Raw genomic sequence first — 23,622 nt, 5'->3', positions numbered from 1 at the left:
CTTTTTCAACAATAAGGTGATTCAGGCCTATTTTAATAGACTTGTGATGGAGAGAGTCATTTGCATTCAGAAAGAACTGAGGAGACTGAATGTGGATCACAACACAGTATTTTCATCTTTTGTTTGCTTGCTTATTTTTTCCTTTCTCATTTTTTCTCCTTTTGATCTGCTTTTTCTTGTGCAGCATGATAAATGTGGAAATATGTTTAGAAGAATTTATTACACGTGTTTGAAGAAAAAAAAATCAAACAGTCCTATGAAAGTTAGATTCTATTTTTATGTCTATTTTATGGCTAAGTAAATTAAGGCTGAGAGAGATTGTGACTTGTGTCATATCACAAAGCTAGTGTCAGGCACAGGGTTTCTTGACTCAGATCTTCTCGACTGTCCACTAAGCCAAGAGACCTATTCACCATTGCCTAACCTATTTCACAAGACTGTTCCAAGATCCAAGTAGGATAATATGCATGAAAGTGCTTTGTAAGGGGTGAGTGAGGGGCAACTAGATGGTGCAATGGATAGAGCACCAGCCCTGAAGTTGGGAGGACCTGAGTTCAAATCTGGTCTCAGATACTAAACATTTCCTTGCTGTGTGACCCTGGGCAAGTCATATAATCCCACTTGCCTTAGCCAAAAAAAAAAAAAAAATACACACATACAAACATACACACACACACACACACACACACACACACACACATATATATATATATATATATATATATATATATATATATATTCTGTGATTACTTTCATCAATAAGAAGTTGAAAAGTTTTTGTCAGGTATCTGAATCCAGATGGCTATTCAGTGTGAAATAGTTATGTGACATGTATTCAAAGACATTAAAAAAAAAAAAAGAATCAGGGGTTTTAAATTAAAATTAAATTAATTTAAATTAAATCAAATTATTAAAGTATTAATTTAATTAAATAAAAAGTAGCTTGGTGTCTGGTTAATGACCAAGTCTAATTTTGGATTTGTTTTGTTCATGAATCCTAAAGAACCAATGTTACTATAATTTGTTTTATTTTAATTTCCATTTTTTTTGATCCTTAGATTGTTGTAGGAGATAAAGTTGTATTGATGCCAGTCAATGCAGGACAGCCACTACATGCGAGCAACATAGAGCTTCTAGATAATCCAGGGTGTAAAGAGGTAAGTTCAAGGAAGAGGGACTAAACATGAATGTTTGTACAGGACTTATTTTTGTGGGTAATAATTTCTTTAGTTTGTGTTTTCATGAAAAACTAGCCAGTGCCTTATATGACTAAGCTTTAAAGAGAGAGAGACAATAAAGCTAAAACATGGTATAATGGTATAATTAACGCTGTTAAATGCTAATATAGAATCCCATGTCTCCTGCTTCCAGATACAGAGTGTTATATAATACAGGGTAAGGTATATCAAGTGCTTGAAGGGTAGCCTAGCCCTAATCTAGATTAGGGGGATCAGTTAGTTATTTTATATAGAGAAGATACATTTGAAATAACTTTCCTAACTACACAAACACCTTGCCACTGTTCTTCTAGGTCCAGTTTATGTTTTAAAATCATTCACATAAAATGTTTTATAAATTTATCACAAATTTGGCTCATTATTTTGTCCCCACCTAGAACTCTGGGAAAATCTCCAAAAAATATAGCTCGTGTCTCATTTCCCATTAAGATTTTTATCTCTGTTCCACTTTGCATGACCCAAAAGGAAATCTGCAGTCATATTATATATAGATTAGACTATCTTTACTGAAAGAAATTAGAATTTAATGGCACAATAATGAAATCAAGAGACTGTGGTTAAGGTCAGCAGTCTCTATTCCCAATGATAGCAGTTATCTCATTAATTAAGAAAAGTGTTCATAACTTTATAGTACTTGTATTTGGGAGATATGAAATGCTTTTGTTGGGGAACCTCCACTTGTTCTCTATAGCGAAAGTTTCAAAAACCAAAGGAAAAATTCATGTTATCAACATCCACTTCAGCTGAGATCCCATGAACTCTGTCTGTAAACATGTAGTCCCTATTGGATTTGGGGGAGGATTTGGATATATCCTGGCATGGTAGCCTTTCTGTAGCAGTTTCTATATTATTATCTCCATAGATAGCTCTATGACAGTGTGAGACAGAAGGAATATAGAATGGGTTCCCTTTCCACTGTATCCTCACCCCTTTTGCATGATTTCTGACCCAGTGTCTCTTATGTGGTATTGTTTGCTGTAATGTGGTGGGATTTCCCTCAGCAGTTGATTTTTGTAAGTTCTGCTTATCACAACAGCTACTGCATACAGTAATTTCTGTTTCTATATTCTGGAATACACATATGAGCAAAAACTAGAGCAAGGTGGAGAGTAAATCTAAAAAACTAGGACCTAAATTGCAAATTTTGTAATTGTTTTATGGAATTTTAATTCAATAAACATTTTTAAGTGCTTATTATGAGTTAGCTATTGTGCTAGGGAAATAGAAAAAGACAGTTCTTGACTTCAGGGAGCCTGAAATCTGATGAGGAAAGACAATATACAAAAGGAAATTGAAAATGGAAGTATACCAGGAGGTACCCAGCCTAGGGGGATGTTTCATGGAGTTGAAACCAGAGACATAGATAGAAAATGGAGAGACCATGATGGAAGACTATTGTACTGAAATACATTGACAAAAGTCCCTTCTTATTTCCTTGATTACATTAAAATAAAGCCTCATACTTTATTACTGAACATGATTAGGTATCTTATAATGGTTATACATTTTTTCCTTTCATAGGTCAATGCTGTTAATTGCAACACTAGCTGGAAAATCACTTTGTTCATGAAATTCAGTTGCTATCGTGAAGATGTTCTTAAAGGGGTATGTAGTTTGAGAAAATTAAGTTTTTCTTATTGAATTAGTTATATGCAGCCCTAATTATTGATCAAAACAATTTAAGATTTATATTACTAATTTTAACTTTTGTTCTTTGGCCTAGGTGGTCATTACTAGTTGTGGGCCAGTTATATATTACCTCTAAGCTTCAATCTCTTGTTCTACAAAATGGGGATAATGTTTGCAATACCTCCTGAAGGTTGAAATCTTTGTTATGTCATAAAAATGTGGGGTATATTAGTGATAATGCTTAATATAATGATTTTATGATGGTGATGATATGTTATTTAGTTATTTGAAGTAAATATACCAGAGATGACCTGTTTACTTGATCATTAAATATAGTTTTTATCTCTCTGAGTAAGCTCGAATAGAATCAAAGTAAAAACCAAGGAAGAAAGTTGAGATGGAAACTTCCAGGAAGAATGGAAAGCTTCAGTGTCTGGTTTCCTCCACTATCATAGGAAGTGGCTATACTTCCTATTATCATGTGTTATTGTGTTTATATATATATATATATATATATATATATATATATATATATATAATTACATATTATTATATATTCCTGTATTAGGCATTCTACTATTTCCTGAGATTTTTTTCTTCTTCTGGATGACAAACCACTTATACAATGCCTTGCATCCATTCAAGAATTTTCACTGTGGCTTCTGACTTAGCATTGCCAAATATTCCAGTTAATCCTTACCACAGCCTCTTGAGATGAATAAGGGAAGGCATTGTAGTCTCTAGTGGATAGGCATGATAAGTGGTTGTTTTTGTCATAATCCCAAGTCAAATAGATTTATAAACTTTCCTTTCACTGGCTTTCTTTGTGAATTGAGAGCATCTGCTTAATCTTTTGTTTGGAAATAAAAATTTCACTTACTTATTTTTCTAGGGTGATGTTGTTAGATTGTTTCACGCAGAACAAGAGAAGTTTCTGACCTGTGATGAATATGAGAAAATTCAACATATTTTCCTTCGTACAACTTTGCGTCAGTCAGCTACATCTGCCACAAGTTCCAAAGCACTCTGGGAAATTGAGGTATGTAAATTTATTTTCCTTCTAAATAATTGACAGGGAAAAAAAACTGAGTATCATAAACCAAATGATCATTTGATCATTCAACAAACACTTAATAAGTCCTTACTACATTCCATGCACTGTGTAAGAACACAAAGAAAAGCAAAACATGGCCTGTAGTCTCAAGGATCTCACATTGCAATGGAGGAAAGAACATACAAACACGTGTATACATATGATGTGTATTGTATTACCTAAAACTAGGGAAGATAGGTAGTCTAGTCTTGAGTCAGAAAACCTCATCTTCCTGAGTCCAAATCTGGCCTCAGACACTTAGTTTTGTTGATTGTCTAGACTTGAGAAAATAATGGAATAAATTGATTTTTAAAAAGTGACATGCATATATTTTCTTCTAGAGAGTCAGTTATTATATTTACTAGCACATGGCCTTTTACTTAAAGATGAATTTCTTGGGATCAAGAGTCTACTAATGGAAATATGGTGTGGCTTCTTCCCAATTGTTATACCCTTCAGAACTTGTCCAGACTCCTGATTGAGCATGTGTCTTTTCTTCTTTCCAGGCTTACTCAGAACAGGAATAGAACCTTAGTTTAGTGATATCCAGGTTACCCCCACTTAAAAAAGATACAACAATGTCCTGAATATTTCCCAAATCAGAAACATTCCTATGACAATAGTGATTGTTGTTGTTCAGCTGTTTCAGTTGTGTCCAACTCTTCAAGATCCCACTTGGAGTTTTCTTGGCAAAGATATGGAAATGGTTTGACATTTCCTTCTCCAGCTCATTTTACAGTTGAAAGAACTGAGGCGAACAGGGTTAAGTGATTTGCCAGGATCACACAGCTAATTAGAATCTGAGATTAGATTTGAACTCAGGTCCTCCAGACTCCAGACCTAGCATATCCTAGCTGTCCTCATTATAGATAGCTTAAAATAGATCAGAACAGGTAATTTAATCTCTCTCACATCAATGATTCATCAGGAATATTAACATGATTCAGCTGTGGTTGTCATTGCCTTGGTCTATAGGTGGTGCATCATGATCCGTGCCGTGGGGGAGCAGGACAGTGGAACAGTTTATTCAGATTCAAGCATCTGGCAACTGGAAATTATTTAGCAGCAGAGGTAAGAATTTTTGCCACAGTAATATTTAGGTTGTTTCTGTGTGTTCAAAGTAGAACAAATTCCAAAATGAGTTGGGTTCTTAGCATCATTTTGCATGTGAGTAGACAATCATTAGTTGGATATGATAGTTTCCTGTAGAGATAGTGAAACTGGTGTTGAAAAAGAATTTCTGAACATAAAGGTTTTTGATATGTTTAAAAAAAAAGAATCTTTTACTTCACTTTTTCATAAAGGAAAACAATTTCATCCACTCCAGCATGACTACTAAATAAGACTTAATTTGTTTTCATTCAATGCAAATGGAATTGGGTAATTAATTTGGTTATGATGTATCCTATAAATCCTATTTAGTACTACTTTTAAAAAAAAATTCTCTTTTGTTTTTTTAATCATTTTATTTCCCAACAAATCATCATGTCCTACCCAAAGAATGATCCCCATAACAAAGAATAAAAACTAAAGAGAAAAAAAAGCAGTTCAGTGAAATAAACAATACTTAATTTCAACAGTTTTTGTGGTATTTTTATATCCATAGTCCCCAACTTCAACAAAGAAAGTATTCTCATAGTTCTTCTTTAGAGACAAGCTTGCTTATTATCATTATATAATGTTGTATTTTTTTGTTGTTTTTTTTTCTATTTACATAGTTGTTGTTATCATGGATGTCGTTTTCTTGTTTAGTTACCTAGCGTTTATTAAACTCCTACTATGTTCTAGGCAATGGACTAAATTTTGGGATGCAAAGGAAGAAGACCTCATAGTTTATTGGGGAAGATATCATGCAAACAACTATGTACATATTGGTTCATTTGAATTCCCTTTGCATCAGTTTATGTTAGTCTTCCCATGTCTCCCTATATTCTTCATTTTCATGGTCTTTTAAAGTGCAATAATTTTCCATTTTATTCATACACCACAATTGTTGAGCCATTTCCCCAGTTGAACAACATTTACATTGCTTTCAGTTCTTTGCTATTACAAAAAAGCACCCCTGTTTTTATAGCATCCTTCTGACTTGGGATACATTTAGCTCATTGTTTAATAATGCAGCCCGCCCCACTTCTCTTTAAGTTTATCTTCAGTTGCCAGTCTTGCACTAAGTGGGTGGTTTTTATTTTTCTGAGTCATTAGAAAGGAAAGGGTTTGTTTCCTGAGACACTGAGCTGCCCCCAAACTGTCAATAAAGTCTTTGAATTACAAAGCTATTTCTCCTCTCCTTCTTTTCATTAAAAGAATATGTAGATAATGGATGAAAATGACTCCAAAGACATAGTAGAACTGATTAGGTTAAAATTTGTGTTCTTTAATAATTGTCATTTACTTTTAATTATAAATATATAGGGATTCCTTTTAGAAGCGCTATACTATTCTTATACTCTACTCTCCTTTATCCTATCTCTCTGTATACATTTTCTGGTTTATTTTGAAGTCCCAGCCTAGAGTTATGACAACATCTGTAAGGATTTATTAAGTGTCTGTTACATGTCAGGTATTGTTCTTGGTGCTAGGGATATAACAATGAAAGTGAAATATCCCTGCCCACAAAGAGCTTATTTTCTATAAAGGAAATGAACCTAAATACAAAGAAGTAAATTGTGGTGTGTGTGTGTGTGTGTGTGTGTGTGCAGGGAATTAGAAATTGAGATTAGGAAAAGACTCATGGAAGAGTGCCAATTATCCTGGATTTTGAAGGCATTTAGGAAATTCTGAGAAATTGAGGTGAGGAGAGAGAGTATTCCAAGGTTGACTTATGCAAAGGTAGGGAGAAGAAGGATGAAATATTGTGAAAAGAAATAGCAGAGGAATGATGTGTATGAAACCTTGAATGGTATACATTAGAGCCACATTGTGAAGGATCTTAGTGCTAAACAGATGAGTTAGAACAGGGATTCTTAATTTGGAGTCTATGACTTAAATATATATTTGTTAGCTGTTATAACATAATTGGTTTCTTTTGTAATCTTATTTTATTTCATGAATTTAAAAATATTCAGAGAAGAGTCTCTAGAGACTTCAAAGGAGTCTATGACCCACAAAAAGATGAATAACTCTCATCCTAGAGTTGTTAGGGGGCTATTGTAGTTTTTTAGATAAGAGAGTGATGAATTCAGATCTGTGTTTTGGGATTATCATTTTTTAATTGTGTGAAGTATGGATTAAAAAGAAGAGAGACTTGAGGCAGAGAATGCTATTGCAGCAGTTGAGGCAAATATTTTGGCTTGAACCGTAGTGGTGATAAAATTGGATATAACGTTGCTATAACCTAGCATCTTACTACCTCACAAGAGAAAATTACTTTTTCTTCTATATTTTTTTGCCATCAGTTCTCTGTCTGTTGGATGTATAGATTTGTGTTTTGATAGGAGTATGAAGAAGTAGAAAGACCAAGATCTGACATAATCATATATGCCTTTATTTTCTTGGGGTTCTGTGGGAAAGCATTTAAAAGTTTCTTCAATATATGATGAAGGGGACAAATATAAAATAATAAGTGTCAAAAGACACTTGCTTGGACACTTAACAGCTTTTCCTACTCTGAATGATTTGAGACCATTCTTATTTAGGGTGAAGTTTGAAATGAAAAGAAGCAGATAATTCATCTAAATGAATGGTTTTTGGAAAACATCAGAAACAACTAGACATTAATAATAATAATAATAATAATTAATAATAATAGCTGATGTTTGTATAGTACTTACTTACTAGGTACCAGGCACTGTGTCAAGTGCTTTACAATCATTATCTCATGTGATCCTCAGAGCATTCTGGGAAGGTTGGTGCTGTTATTTCCTCTATTTCACCTTTGGGGAATCTGAGAATGCTTACGCAGGGTTACATGGTTAGGAAGTGTCTGAGGCTGAATTTGAATTTAGGTCTTTCTTAGTCCAGGGCCTGTCCTCTGTATACTGTGCCTCTTGGATGCTTCCTTGTTAGCCTGTAAGGATACTTCATAGAAAAACAAAACAGAACAAAAATTTTTGGTGCAGGGGAGTTTGTGTGATTTATTGTGCATGGAAAGTATCAACTATTGTGCTTTGACACTTGAATTTTGTATAATGGTAGTATTAATAATAACCCTTCCCCCAAATCCCCTGGATTTTTTTTGTACAGTTTATACATCAGGCATAGCACGTGAACTAGATGTAGGCTTCAGTGATTTATATAATGGACTAGCCAACACCTTTTGTGAATGAGATAACTTTTAATCAATCGGATAAAGCTTACTGAGTGCTTATCTACAGTCTTTCAGGCCAGAAAGATTATCCATACCCAGGATTAGGAGGGAAAAGAACAACACTGAACAAAACATTCTACATACCTTGCTTATCTTTTCTAAGTCCCTGTGATAAAGTTATCTGGAACAGAAATGAAGAATTTTTGGATAGCAAAGTAATTTTTTGTTGTCTAAAGGTAAATGTTGAGTTTAACTTAAGTGATTTCATTGTTTTAATGTTTTTATTCTTATATTTTCTATTCATATTTATTTAATGTTATAAAGTTTTTACTCATTTGTAAAATGAAATTGTTGAGACTGAATGATTTCTAAGTTTTGAGCTTTAGGTCCTGTGATTTACAGGCATTGCAGTTAATCTCAAAACTCTAGCCATCTAGGTGAAAGATTTCCTATTTTAGATGAAAAACATGAGATACAGGTGAAATCATTTTTAAGATCCCATTTTAAGCCACTGTGGGTTTGGAAATACATTACATCTCTGGAACTAGTTCTACTCTGCATTACCTTTATGAGAAAAGCAGAATAGACATGTTATAATTATAAATCTCTATGAAAACTTTGATAATTTTACCTTAGATATAAAGATCACCCCAGAGTTCAATGTAGCAGGGAAAAAAATTAATGAAAAATCTTATAACTGTTATATTGCTTAATTTCCCTATATTACATTTGAATATATACTTATTGAAGATTGTATTCAATGTCCTGCTATATTTAAAAGAGATAATGATCACAACAGCTGACAATCATCTGTTCTCTTAAGGTTTTCAAAACACTTTACATAGAATATCTGATTTGATCTCAACTCTTTGGCAATAAAATGCTCTTAAACTTGAGAAGTTTACAGGACAAGTGGGAGGATAAAATATGCATGTATTATTAAGATGTAAGAATAACATCAAACAATGTACCAGTGAGTACAAAATAGTGGCTTTCCCTCCCCTATTCTAATCTTTCTCTTTTATTTAGTTTGTTTGTTCTTGTGTGCTCTAAGACAGATAGGAATCCATGGGGTAATGAAATAAAAGAAGCATAGCAATCAATTGTCTCATTGTTGTAGAGCCTTATCCAAATTGTTGAGCAGCATTGATGACTGAATAAATACCCATGGAGCCTTAGAGGAGGAATGCTCTGGTTAAATGGATAATTACTTTCCAAACTATCTTTTGTTTTCTGAGGAATAAAGAATCACAGAATTGGAAATAGGGGTGCTGGCACTGGTGGTTGATGACATGCATTTTAAAGGTCATTCTGACTTGGTCAACTGACATAAGAAAAGTAGACTTAGCAAGGTCAAGCAGCTTATTTATGCTCATAAAGGGCATTTATGGCAAAGCCAGGATTAGAACTCCAGCCTCTTGACTGATTGTAATGAGGAAGATATTGGTTCATAATTCTACCTCTGGCTTTATTAGTTGGGCAATCATGGGCAAGCCATATAAACTGTAAATTTAATGGGTTTAAAGATGTAAAGTACTGCACAAATGGTTAGAGAAGTACCATGGCATAGTGATTATATTCATAATATTGGAATCCAAAAGAACTACGTTTAAATCTAACTTTTGCCAGTGACTCTAGGCTGGTTGCTTAGTAGTTCAAGGCTCCAAACAACTTGAATATAAGCCTCTTAATTATCAAGAGAGGTAATGAAAGGAGGTGGAATTTCTCATTGACAGCTTCTTACAATGAAATGACAGAAAAGAGAAAAAATTTCAATTATCTTTATTAATGATCTAAGGAAATGAAATATAAACACTTAGAAAGTCATTAATTCTTATACATTAATATATCGGCATTAAATCATCTCATTGATGATTTTCCCCCTCAAAAATATAATAGAATAAATTCTACAAAAAATTATTTTGTGACTGTGCTGTTCTCTGTGTATCACTCTTTAAAATCTGTATTTATTTGTAAATAGACAAAATAACCACCAGATGGCAGTAAACACTCATCTCTTGGTTTTTGGAATAGAATTAATTAATTTCTTTAAAATTGCACTCTACAATGGTACTTAACCCTATGTTAGTTCAAAGCCTTCTAATGGAATAATAGTTTTCAATAGCCTTGTTAGGAAACAATATAGTGCTATGATATGGTCAAAATTTGGAGTTGGAAAGAGACCTACAGGTCACATAAGTCTTATTAATTCATTTCATAAATGAAAAAATTGGAGTTGAGAGTGGAAGTGATCTGCTGGAGGCAACATAGATAATAAATAGTAGCAGAGTGAGGACTGAAACAGGTCCCTTGATTCCAGAGGTCCCTTGATTCTTTCCACTATGGGGCTGGCTGACTTAAATTTAGTAATAGCATTATACCTCTAGAGCAAGAAGATATCCCAGAGGCAAATAATCATTTTATATTGTTATTGTTGGTGTTCCTAGGTCTCATTTTCTATATAAAGAAACTGGGTTGGAAGATTAAAAGTTTTGCCAATTAGTAATCAAAAGTGATCAGGTTTGAACCAAGTATTTCTGACTCGAGAGCCAGAGATCTTTCCATTATTCCTGACTGCTTTTAAGATCAAAGGGAATAGGATCTAAAATGCTAGCCCTTGAAGGTGACAAATACTTTGTGTTTAAAAATACATAAGGCAATTTTATATGACTACATGGAGCTAAGAAGTGATCCATGGGGAAAAGGCATTCTTATTTTTATAAGGAAAATGGAGAAAATAGAATGAGATGAAAAGCCCCAGGTCTGTGTTTTTTTTTAAACCTTGATTCTATCATGTCAGATGGGGTTTTGCAGCAATTTTCCATTTTAAATTATTTTTTAAATGCATGGGAACAATGATCTAGGAGAATTCTAAAAGACTATCTAAAAGATGGAAAATGCTATCCACATCCAGAGAAAGAACTATGGAGTTTGAATGCAGATTGAAACATTCTATTTTCACTTTTTTTCTTGTTTTTTCTTTCTTGTGATTTTTCCCTTTTGTTTTGATTCTTTTTTTTTTTTTACGTGACTAATGTAGATTTAATATTTTTTAAATTTATGTTTAATATGTATTAACTATATGAGAACGATTGCTTTCTTAGGAGAAGTAAGGGGAAGGAAGGAGAAAAATGGAAATCAAAATCTTATAAAAACAAATACCAAAAACTACTAAATAATTTTTAAAAAATCACTGGAAATTACAAGGTTAAATGATGAACTCTGAGGTGATTGGTTACAAAGAATTTTGATGGAACGATATTTTTTAGATGTTTAATGCAGTATATATGCTACTAAAGGAAGATGCTACCTGAGTAGATTTCTGAAGCTGCATATGTAACAGGGAGAATTGAGCATAAGCTGAGAAAGCCTTAATATGGTTGGCAGCTGACATTCTGCTGTGGGAAAAGTACTGGGAACTGCTGTCAGCCCTGCAGGAGGTGCTGCTGAATCATCAGCATTTGTCAAACTGGAAGTCATACAAGCATGGCTTCAGCACTAACAGAGTTTAAGTCACAAAAATTAGGAAGAGATTTAAAACTTCCCCTCTCCATCCCCCTGCTCCTTTCCTCTCAATGACTCAAGTCCTTTCCTATGTTGGCCACCTGAATTTGAGGGCAATTAACTGAATCTTGATGGAGAAAGACTTTGTTATCTTAGGTTTTTCTCAATATGTAGACAAAAAGTTGGTGCCAGTCAGTTGTGTACATCATCTACAAAGGCAATATTTATTGATAGTAGGGGATCCGCTATTATTTAATACACTGCCTAAATAGACCAGAATAACTTATAAATGAATGTATTAACAATCTAAATAGACTTGCAGTCCTTCCTGCTAAGTATTAGTTTTGTGATATAATTTCCTATTTTTGGTTATTCTTTTACCCATCACACAAAGCACAGCTAGAGTTAGCAACTCCAGAGAAATCTGTCTGTTATTCCTATGTGTCTTCCTCACTTTAGCATCTCTCTTTCCTGAAGACAAAATAAAAAAAAATTACACTCATGCATCTCAAATCCAACTGTTTAATGAACAACATTTGTCCTTGGATTTATTGGCTTGATGTTAAACACAAATGAAATTCTTTTCAGCTAAACCCAGCAACCCCTGCTGTGATGGAGCATATACATGTTGCATCTAGTTATCATCATCCAAAATGTATGGCTTGGCCCGTGACAGATTCATGTTCTCATTTTATTTGGGCCCCTACTGCTGTTTGGCCAAGTGTTTTACCACTCTGTTCCTTGGCACACATTTCACCACTGAAATGTTTCCAGAACATCTCCCCCTCTCTTCCAGCTTTCAGTTCATAATACTTTCAGCAAATGGTAGTGCATCCTTAGTTAACAAGAAATAGAAGCTATGAATCCTGAGCTCCTCATCTTTTTTCTGTACCTTTAGACATCTCTACCTTTTCACTTGCCCATTCTCTCATCCTTGTCTCCTATTTTCAGTTCAATTCACAGAACAATTATTAATCATCTGCTTTGTGAATGCCATTGTGTTAGGCTATGGGGAATATAAAAACATTCTCCTTTTTCTTAGGAAAGTTATAATCTCAGAGACACAAGACATGCTAACAAATCTTTATATATGAATTTTAGAATATGAAAAGTATACAGAAGTATCTACAATGTGCCTTGTACATAAGAGGTACTTAATAAATATTTACTGAGTGATTGAATGATAGATTATTTCTAGCTTGGACAGTCAGGAAATATTTAAAGGAAGAAGTAACATTTAAATTAGGTCTTGAAGGATAGGTAGAATATTATAATAGATAATATGTAATATTATTATATTATATACAATATGTATTATATGTAATCTATATTACATATATCATATATTTAATATATTATATAATATACATATAATAAAAAATAATATAATAGATGGAGGAGGAAATTTCAGCAATAGAAAATAATATGAAAAATGGAGGTGTTAAGCTTGAGGTATGGTTTGAAACCCAATAAAGATATGCAGCAATCAGTTGGATATATGTGGCTAGAGTGGAGGGTGGAGATCAAGATTGGTTCTCAAGTTTTGGGAGTCACCTAGATATAATAACAGAAGCTGTGAGGATGATTGGCATTTCTAGTAGAGAAAGCATTAAGAGAAAAAAGAGAAAAGGTTAGAGCTTAGAGAATTCTGATATAGAAGAGACCCTGTTCCTTTTCTAAATTCTAAACCTTATGTCCTGAGTTCTATCCTCTCCCATCTTTTCTGGGATCCAGTTCCCTTAAATATATTTTCTCTTTCTTACATTTTTAGTATATTCATCTTACCTGATATATCTTTATATCATTATTGTTATTTATGTCTATATTATTAATATTTATTGATAAGTAAAATATACATATACATATATGTATTTACACATATATTTATATATATATATATGAGAAATCTTCAGATATGTGTGTATATATACATATTCACATTATGTATATGAATTATTTATTATTTATATGTATAATATATTTTTATTTATTCATATGTATATCATTATATATATTTCTGACATATAGGTGTGACCATCATAATCCCTTGTTAATCAATTTTCAGTGACTCCTTTTTGTATCTAGAATCAAACATAGACTCTTTATCTTAGCATTTAAAATTCATCCTGGCCTAGCACTAGCTTGTTTCCAAATTTATTTCATATTATCCCCCTTCATACAATCTCTATTCCAACCAAACTCTTTTCCTGCAATCTTCCAAACTTTAAATTCTCTATTGTGCATTTGTATTTTCAAGTCTCTGTTCCTTACTTGTATAATGCATTCCCTCCTCACTCCTTGAAATCATTCATTTCCTTCAAAGGAATGTTTTAGGATGAGCTTTCTGGAAACCTTTCCTGATCCCTACTGGTTGTTAGTTTTCTCTTCTTCCTCAAATTGGCTTTTATTTAGCTAGTGGCGTGAATGTTGTAGCTCCTGAAAGGCACGAACTTCTTTTCTATTTGGTTTGTTTTGTCTTTGCATTTCTAGCTGAGTGCCTTTCTCATAGAATACATTTAACTAAATACTTGTTGGATTCACTTGAATTCTTTCAGTACCCTGGGATGCACAGTCTTAAAATCATCGTGTGTTGTCAGTTGCTCTCTCATTATCTTCCTACTTATCTTGGATTTCAACTCCCCATTAGCTATTTCTATGCTGTCCTTTCCCATCCAAAACATTCTTCTTTACAGAGAAAAAAGGAGCCAGATAAGAACTGAAAAGTCTAAATCTTCTCCTCTGTCATTTGTCTGCTCCATCTATTTCTCACAGTGTTTCTCCTTTGCATTGTTTGATCTTCCTCCTTCCCACAATGTGTCTAAAAACTACACCATATTTTTGCTGTCCTTATCTTTCTCCTGGCCAGTCTCAGCCATCTTGAGCTTTAGCATTCCTGACACTATTATTACAATACCTTATCATGCTTTTATATTCATCTTGCTGCCTGTCCCTGTTTCATCTTCTTTATATGTCTTTTAAAAATCTAGTGTGTCAGTGGTTTTCTAGTGCATCTACACCAATTTCTTTAATCAATTCTCCCTTTGCTTTCTCACTAGAATTTTTTTTCAGAGACCTTCTCATTTCTCCTGGTCTGATTTTAAAAAATATTTAGTATATCAAATCCCAGTTGCAGTTTTTTTTTTGTTTTTATAAACCCATATGTTCTCCAAAAATCTAGGGTATATGTCACATTATAACTTGCTTTCTTCTCCTTCCTTCTTTATCCTAAACTGAAAGATGACTTACTTTCTCCTTCTCCCAGGGTTTTCCCATTTTCATTTCATCAATCAATTCCTTCTTATAGGTCAGAATCAAGGTCAGAATAGTAGCTCTTGTTGGATCTTCTGTGTTTTGGAGGATAAAATTATCATTAAGGGAAAAGAAGAAATTATCTTCTGCTTTGCTTTTGGAAGTCAAAGAGAACTTCAGCATATTTGTGGATTTGAACTGAAACCTCACCTTCTTACAATCACATTTTATTTAGCTTGTGATATATTTTCTAAACTCCTCAATAATTTCCTACCTACATTCAAGACATCTGGAGCATAATTACATGTCAGTAATACTTTTACTTCCTATCTTTGTTGTTTTTTACTCAAGTGCTCTCCCTTCATCCCTTAAGTTCCTGTTTCCTTTCATATCTTGCTAATCTAATGTGCACACAGGAGCAGATGTATTAGGTAGCTAAGTGTCCTGATAGATAAAATAAGATATTGAACCTGGACTGAGAAAGTCAGCAACACCTGAACTCAAATATGGCCTCAGAAACTTACCAGCATTGTGACCATGGCTAATTCATTTAACCAATACCTGCCTCAGTTTTCTTATCTGTAAAATAGGGATAAAAATAACACTACTGAGAATTGTTGTAACAAAATGAGATACTTGTAGAGCACTCTGTAGACCTTGAAGTCCTATATAAATGCTTGTTCTTGTCAATATTGTTATATTGCTGCTCCCTTTTGCTTTCCCCTTTATCTTGTTCCTTTTGAATAAGATCTACTCTTCCAAAGTCATCTTAGAGTTATGTATCACTATCAAAGCTTAATGATGTCTATAAGATCCAATATTCCTCCTTCTATAGTTTACTCTCTTTATTTCCAATATTTTGTATATTTGCTTTTATATCTGAGGTGTAATATTTTATTAAAGATTCCTTTCTTGGATATTTTCTTCTCTGAATTATTGGCATTTGTATTGCTTCTTCCTACAATGGAGACTATACAAAAATAGGTTTTTTTCCCCTTTGTTCTTTACAGTCTTTTTGATTTTTCAAGACTGAAGAAAAATGTGTTTTTATCAGTTTTTCTGGTTGTACTCTATCACTTGAAGGAGTATAACATTCTCATATTTTAAGCTACGATACTGAAATTTATATTACATTGTTAAGATATCATCTTTTCAACCAAATGTTTGCTTCCCAAATGTCTTTCTTTTCTGAATCCATTGTCTTAAATTGACAGTGATAGTGAAAATACCATCTGTGTTTCCATGGTTTTAAAAGGATTGTTTTAGGATCCACTTTCTGGAAACCTTTCCTGATCCCTACTGGTTGTTAGTTTTCTCTGACTCCTCAAATTGGCTTTTATTTAGCTCGTGGCATGAATGTTGTAGCTCCTGAAAGGCATGAACTTCTTTTCTATTTGATTTGTTTTGTCTTTGCATTTCTTGCTAGGTGCCTAAATAGATTGACTTTATTATTAATGAGCAATATTTTTGACAGCCAAAAACTTAACAAAATTTTAGACTGTCTTAAGAGGGTACAGTGTCCAGAAGGAGGGAGAAGTTAGTCCTCCTGGTCAGATCATGTCCTGCGTTTTATTTTAGTTTTGGAAGCTCCTTTTAGAAAGGATATCAGTAAACTGGAGAGTGTTTAGAGGAATATGACCAGGATGGTGGATAACCTTAGATGAGGATGGAGATCAGATCATGCTTTCTGAAAAAGAGATAAAAAAACCTGAAGAAATTAGGAATATTTAGCCCACAGAGGAAAATATTTTGGTGGGGAGTAGGAAAGTGGGGTATGATGGCTATCTTCTAGCATAGGATAGATTGACATGTGGAAAAGGAGTTAAGTTTATTCTGCTATAATTGGCAAAAAAGGTCAGATGTAGGTTTTTATATATTTATATATATAACTATATAAAACTATATATATATATATATATATATATATATATATATATATATATATATGGGGGGGCACCTAGGATGGGGATGACAAAATGGGGGAGGCATCTGATATTCTAATGATGTCTAAGATATAAGATCTTTATCCTATCAAACATTCTGATGATTAAGAAGGAAGGGTAGTGTTGCAGGATTGAACATTGCAATTAGGAACTGAGGCAGAACAATTTAGGGAAACTGGGTCAGGAGAATTAAGGAAACTGAATCGGGACAATAAAAGGAAACTGTGGCACAACAGTATCATGTAAGGATAAACTTGCTAAGAATTAATACTATACAAAAGTGAGATGGGGTGAAAGCTGTAAGAACAATGACAAATATTTCAGAGAAATGATGATGCAATATTCCATCTAACTTTTGAAAGATGATAGATTGATGGATTTAGGGTTCAGAATGAGACAAATGATATAGAGATACATAAACTTATAATAGCTAACATTTATGTAATGCTCACTACATGTTAGGCATTATTGTAAATATTTTGAAATTGTTTTATTTGTTCCTCACAACAACTCTGGCAGATGAGAAAATTGAGGTAAACAGTGACCTAGAAGTGTTCAATGCTACATTTGAACTCAGATTTCTCAGATTTCAGACCCAGTGTTCTATGTACCTACTGTGCTCAATGTACCATAGTATTGTATTTACTTAAAAGGGGGGGGGGGGAGTAATTAAGAGATTATTACCTTATAAAATTGACATTTCTTTTTCTGATTAAGATCCCTTGAGCTTTTAAGATCATAGACTTTGACATGTAGAGTTCAACCTCTTCATTTTACCTTTTGCTACCAAATAATTGAAGGATAATAAACAATTTCTTCAATTTTGTGAACAGAGGAAATTCTTTCTAGGCAATTAGATAGACCTTAAGCAGTTGATTTAGTTATTAATATAGTCTTAGTTTTATGGATATTCAATTCCATCAATTTTGTGGGATATTTAGGAATTAATATTTCACATAGATTTTTTATTATAGCTTTTTATTTATAAAACATATGCATGGGTAATTTTTCATCATTGACTCTTGCAAAACCTTCTGTTCCAGTTTTTCCCCTCCTTTCCCCCACCCCATCCCCTAGGTGGCAGGCAGTCTAATATGTATTAAATATGTTAAAGTATATTCACATAGATTTTTAAACCAAAATTTCCTACCAAGTAACTTTCCCAGGGTAACTCAGCTGGTGCATTTTGGAGTTCTGATACTAAGTCAGAATTTGCACCAAACGCTTCCTAATTCTAAGGTCATCTATATCTCTCTACTATCCTGTTTCTCTTTCTCTTTCTTTTTTTGTTTCTGTCATGAGAGTGGTTAGTTGAATCTATTTTTACTTTCTGTAGATTTTATTTAAAAACTTTGGTTTTGGTGTGTTCTGAAGTTCTTTGAGATTAGTATAGTTTTATCAGCAAGTGCGAGCATTTAAAGATCGTCCTATCAATAGAGAAACTATTATTTGAATTCTGGACAGAATAACTCTGATGAATGATTTTAAAATCAACTTAAAATTTGACTAAGCTTTTTTTTTCCATCTTTTTTTTCCAGCTCAATCCTGATTATCGAGATGCCAATAATGAAGGAAAAGTGGCGGTAAGTAGGCTTTTAAAGAAATAAAGGAAACAGAGTTTATATATATTTTTTTTACATTTGCAAATTTTAGTCTTTAAACATTAAGCTGAAAAATTGAAGTCTGACTACTTGGAAGAACAGGACTAAGGTATGTTTCTGTGGTTGGAAGGGATTAGGATGTGACGCAGGTCTGTGGGAAGATTTTCAGTAACTGAGAAGATTTTGGCAGTCAGGCGCTCATTTTGGTTTATGAATAACTATAACAGAGAGCTGGAGGCAAGTGAAGTTGGCTTGATTCAAGGGCTTTTCCTCAGGAGCATATAAGGATTGGGAGAGAGAAGAAAAGGATTAAGGTCATGTGACATGGCATGTTTTTAGTATAGGAGCAAAGTGGGATGTTTGGCTAGTCAATTGGCTTCAGTACTTCTTCTCTTTGGGAAACTGAGGCATCAACAGTTATCAATGACCCTGATTTTCCACAGCTTCCCAATTTTCAGTGGCTTAAAGAATGACTATAAATAATTTCTAATTTTGAAGACATTTATTGAGTAGATTATTTGATTTTGCACATATGAATAAATATTTATTAAAAATAATTGTCCTACTCAAAAGCTTCAATAAGGTATAGAGGGGATTTTGGGTTTTAAATATTATGCCAGCAATACCCAACTTCTGACAGATTCTACCATGCTGGAGAAGTTTCAAATATAGTCCTGGCAGCAAAATTTTTATCACCTTTCTGTGTGCCAACTTAGCTAAATACAGAAAGGCTCATCCTAGAAATATGGTCACTACAAAATGTATTCTTTGACTATGGAAATGCAGCAATGAAGGGACAAAAAGGACAAAGTTGCTGCAGTAACAATAGGAATGTGGAAAAAAATGGAAGCAAAGTCTACTAAGATCCACAAATTTAGAACATTAATGCTAAATTAACTTAATATTCTAAAGATGAAATCCTTGTCCAGTGAATAATTAGAGAATGGTAATATTGCTGCAACTAAATCATGCCAATATTGACATTCTTGCTATAAATTAAACCAGAAGATAAAAAGAAGTTACAGATATCAATCAATTATTTAAAAAGCTTTTTTTAAAAGCATCTATTGGGTTCCAAGATCACTGTGTTAGCCCTAGGGATAAAAAGACAAAGTATGAAACAATCTCTCCTCTCATTGAACTTGCATTTCCCACCTTTCTTCACTCCTTTGGGACTCTCTGACTCATCCACTATGCCCCAGGAATTTCATCATTGGACTCTAATCAAGATTGAATGGCTCTTGGTACTCATCTGTCATCATTATCCTCTATCCCTCTGACTGGAGAATCCAGCCATGAAATGGAAAACCTTTTTGTTAGATGGGGGAGTGGGGTGTTAGGAGACACAATTTATTTCCCATATTCCCCTATTCAATGATTTCTCCATCATAATATTCCATTGAGTAGCTCTCTCTGTCTTTTACCTTGTTCTTGTGTATTATCTTCTCTTTGTTAGCTTCTTGAAGGCAAAGATTTTTTCTTTTTTCAGTACTGGTATCCCTAGTGCTTAGTACTGAGCTTTGGGCATAGTAGGCAACTAATAAATGTTTATTGACTGATATAGTTGAACAGAAAAGTATGTATAAAATATTCATAAGAGTATGTGTATATATACCCATATCTATTTTTCTTTCTTTCTTTTTTTCTTTCTTTTTGTGTATGTATATATGTATATGTATATATTTATACATATAGATACAATGACTTATCACAATTCCAAAAGACACTTGATGATGCTATCCAGCTCTGGATAGATAGTTGATAGAGGAGTGCAGACTGAAGCATATTTTCTTTTTTTCCCCCTTCCTTTTTTTTTTTTTTTTTTTGGTGGGAAGGAAAAACATTAATGCATGAATTTGTTTCCCATGAATGTTCATATTTATAATGGATTTTGTTTTTCTTATTTTCTTGCATTTTCATTGGGTAGGGGAGAGGGAAGAGTAAGAGAAAGAATTCACAATTGAAAATAAAATAAAATGGAATTTTAAAAAAGTCAATGAGATTGAGAACAGTATTGAGGAAAAGTATGGCCTATGTTCATGGAATGTAGAGTTAATGAAGGGAAGCAATGTGAAAGAAATCAAATCAAGAACAAAAAAGACCACAATGAAAATAATTGCAGCAGAAAAATGCTATTGTGGAGGAGGGTTTTCCTTTGAGGCCTGTCTTAGACTCAGTTGAAATAAATAACTACTCCAAAATCGCAGCCAGCTGGTAAAAATGCAAACGTTTATTTCTCCTTCAAAATTAGCCCGGTTAGTTGAGGCCTATCTCTCTGCCTGGCTCCAAGAGATCTTGCAGCTTTTTCCTTGGCTTCTGCCTCTGCTTTCTTCAGCCTCCAGCCAGCTCCAACTCGTGACTTCTCAATCTCCAGTCTGTGGCGAGCAGTCTTTTCTTCCAGAGTGTTCTGTCTCAGAGCCCTGTTGATGTTCCGGAGAAATTCTTCCTAGCTCCAAGAGCTTCCTCCATATATATCATCTCCCAAAGGTTAACTCCTCCTTCTTGAGGCAGGGATTATGGGTTATCTCCCAGAGTGCTCTCTGGTCCTAAGAATTTCAAGGGAGGTGTGAATTCAGACTAAGCCAGCCCTGAATTCTCCTGTGAACTCCATTGAGTACTTAGATACTTATGAGCTCTCTAAAGGTGCGAACACAAGCATTGTTCAATCAGTTCCACTTAGTATCTTGTTTCAAGTTCTGGCCCAAAATAACTCTAAGATTAAATTAACTCCAATGTCTTTAACACTTTGTAAAGAAATGTCTTAACACTTTAGTAAAGATTCCAACATGCTATGAAGAAATTATATAGAAAAATACTTTAAAGAAATTGTTGAAACTCATATTGAATGACTTGAATGAACTTTTATCAAGTCAATAAGTCAACAAGCATTTCTTTAGTGTTTATTATATGCCAGACCCTATGCTAAGTGCCAGGAATATAGAGGTACAAATACTATTCATATAACAATGGGGGAAACAACATGCAAATAATTATGTACTTAGAAGAGCCTACCTAAGATAAATTGGATGTAAACTCAGAAGGAAGTCACTGCATTAAGGGCAATTGGGAAAAGTTTTTGCAAGAGGTGAAGTAAACTGGGAAAATCAGGAGATCAAAATGATGAAGGAGAAAATTCTGGGCATGCTATTGAAAATGAATGGAGTGATGAAACAGATGAAATGTCCTATGTGAAGAGTAGCAAGGAAACTTGCATTCCTTTAATGCTTAGTGATTTCAGTAAATCATGAGCATAGGGAAGAATGATAAATATGATGAAGTATCAACACACAAAAGAGGTCCAAGTGTGGTAACCTATGAAAAAGCCTAAATAATTATGAACACTTTTTCAAAAAGAGAGTTAGAAAGTATTAAACGTGCTGAGTATTGAGTAATGTCACAAAAATGCAACTAATTCTTTTCTAACAGATGAGAGAAGATTGGTCATTGATGAATCTGTTATTTCACAATCAGTCATCAGTATTAGATCAAAGTTCTTTGAAAGCATATACTCTTAGCATCTATCATAGTTACAGAGCACATAATATTAAAATTTCTTTATCTGATTATCACTTTTTTTTTTTTTATTACATTTCCTAAACCCTTCATCCTCAATGTGATCTCTAGTCCTTCTATCCTTCAGTTCTTTTTTCAGACCATTTATTAAAAGCCATGTACCTTCTAAGCTTTCCCCCTCCCCTATCTCTATCCCTCAGGGAATCATTTCAATTCTATGGTATTATCTGTACTCAAATGCCTTGTCTTCTTTTTTTCTTGACAATCAAGCTTCAACAACTGCAACCTAGGATTATTCCACTACTATCTTCCACCCCCACTCCTATTCATGAGTAGCTGAATGGAAATGTAGGAAATTATGGATATATGATAAATTTTTGTTATATAATCTTACCTTGGCCACTGTAAATTCTTTTATATCTCCCTAATCCATTTGTTCCTCCATAATGGCCATTCTAAACCTTGTCATCTCTGCTTGTTGCCCATGATAGCACTTCCCCCACTATCTCAACCTGATACCATTGGGTAAAAACATTTAATAAGAGTTCTTTGTTCTTCCTTCTCATCTTATTTCACACAGATGACTTTTTTACTATCTCTTTCTCCACTCTTATCTTTCATGAAGAGGTGGTCCTTCTTACCAAGGCAAGGCAAATCACTCTACATGAATCCTTGATCTCATTTTATCTTCATCTTCTCAGGAAACCTGATTCTTCTTATCAGACAATCCTTTTTGTAATCTTAAAGAGAAGGAGAAGTCAGATGGGGGAGAAATAGGAGAGAGCAGTCTTATGGAAAGTTAGAGAGAAGTAAGTGTCAAGGAGATGACCAACAATGTCAAAAGTTGTAGAGAGGTTGATGATTAAGAAAGATCATTAGAATTAGCAATTAAGAGATTTTTTAAAATAGTTGGGAAGTCAGACTTCAAAGAATTCAAAGAATGAGCAGAAAGGAAGTAAAGACATCTATTCCTTTTCTTAAGAAATTTAGCTGTAAAATGGAGGAGAGATCCAAGACAGTAGCTATCAAAGATGAACTGCCTGATCAAGTAAGAAGGATTTTTTTTTGAGGATTGGGAAGATTTAGGCATGGTTGTAAACACTGTAATCTGTAATGCATTACCTAAAAAAATAAAAAGGGATCTTAAGAAAAAATCAAATGTAGAAAGAGTAACTGGATTTAATTAAATCTACATAGAGGAAATACATTGTGAAGGCAAAAAAAAAAAAAAAAAAAAAGGAGGACATTGAGGGGATTGTCAAGATTTTTGAAGATTCTGAACGATTAAAAAAAAATCACAGATATTATTATTATAAAAGGTGATCAAAAAAAAATTTCTCTCCCCCTGATCAATATATTTACTTTCACATCTCTGCAAAATCTCTGAGAATGATTTACACAGATATTAACATTTTCTTTAATGGAAATATAAAAAGGGAGCTTTGCAAATAGTGTTGGATTTCCCAAATCTAGTTACATAATTGATTGAAAAGGTATTTATTGACCACACATATTGTTTGTTGAATATAAAAAATATTTTATTCAACAGAGAAAAATGTAGGTTTTCCTTCATCATGATGTTTCTTATAAATTTGTTAAGATATAC

At 33.5% G+C, this 23,622-nt stretch overlaps 1 protein-coding gene across 1 annotated transcript in view; it reads left to right on the top strand.

The window, feature by feature from the left end:
- The window catches only part of ITPR2 (inositol 1,4,5-trisphosphate receptor type 2), a 503,649-nt gene that overhangs the window by 142,708 nt on the left and 337,319 nt on the right, over window positions 1–23,622 (top strand). Inside the window, exons 6-10 of the mRNA XM_031938487.1 lie at window positions 1,059–1,157; window positions 2,760–2,843; window positions 3,760–3,906; window positions 4,936–5,031; window positions 18,441–18,485. Coding sequence (XP_031794347.1) covers window positions 1,059–1,157; window positions 2,760–2,843; window positions 3,760–3,906; window positions 4,936–5,031; window positions 18,441–18,485 — 471 coding nt within the window. The remainder of the gene's footprint in view (window positions 1–1,058; window positions 1,158–2,759; window positions 2,844–3,759; window positions 3,907–4,935; window positions 5,032–18,440; window positions 18,486–23,622) is intronic.

The sequence above is a fragment of the Sarcophilus harrisii genome, chromosome 5, assembly GCF_902635505.1.
Source record: "Sarcophilus harrisii chromosome 5, mSarHar1.11, whole genome shotgun sequence".
In the NCBI taxonomy this organism is placed as follows: Eukaryota; Metazoa; Chordata; class Mammalia; order Dasyuromorphia; family Dasyuridae; genus Sarcophilus; species Sarcophilus harrisii.
The sequence above is the reverse complement of the archived record's forward strand: the minus strand, read 5'-3'. Positions and strand labels throughout refer to the sequence as shown.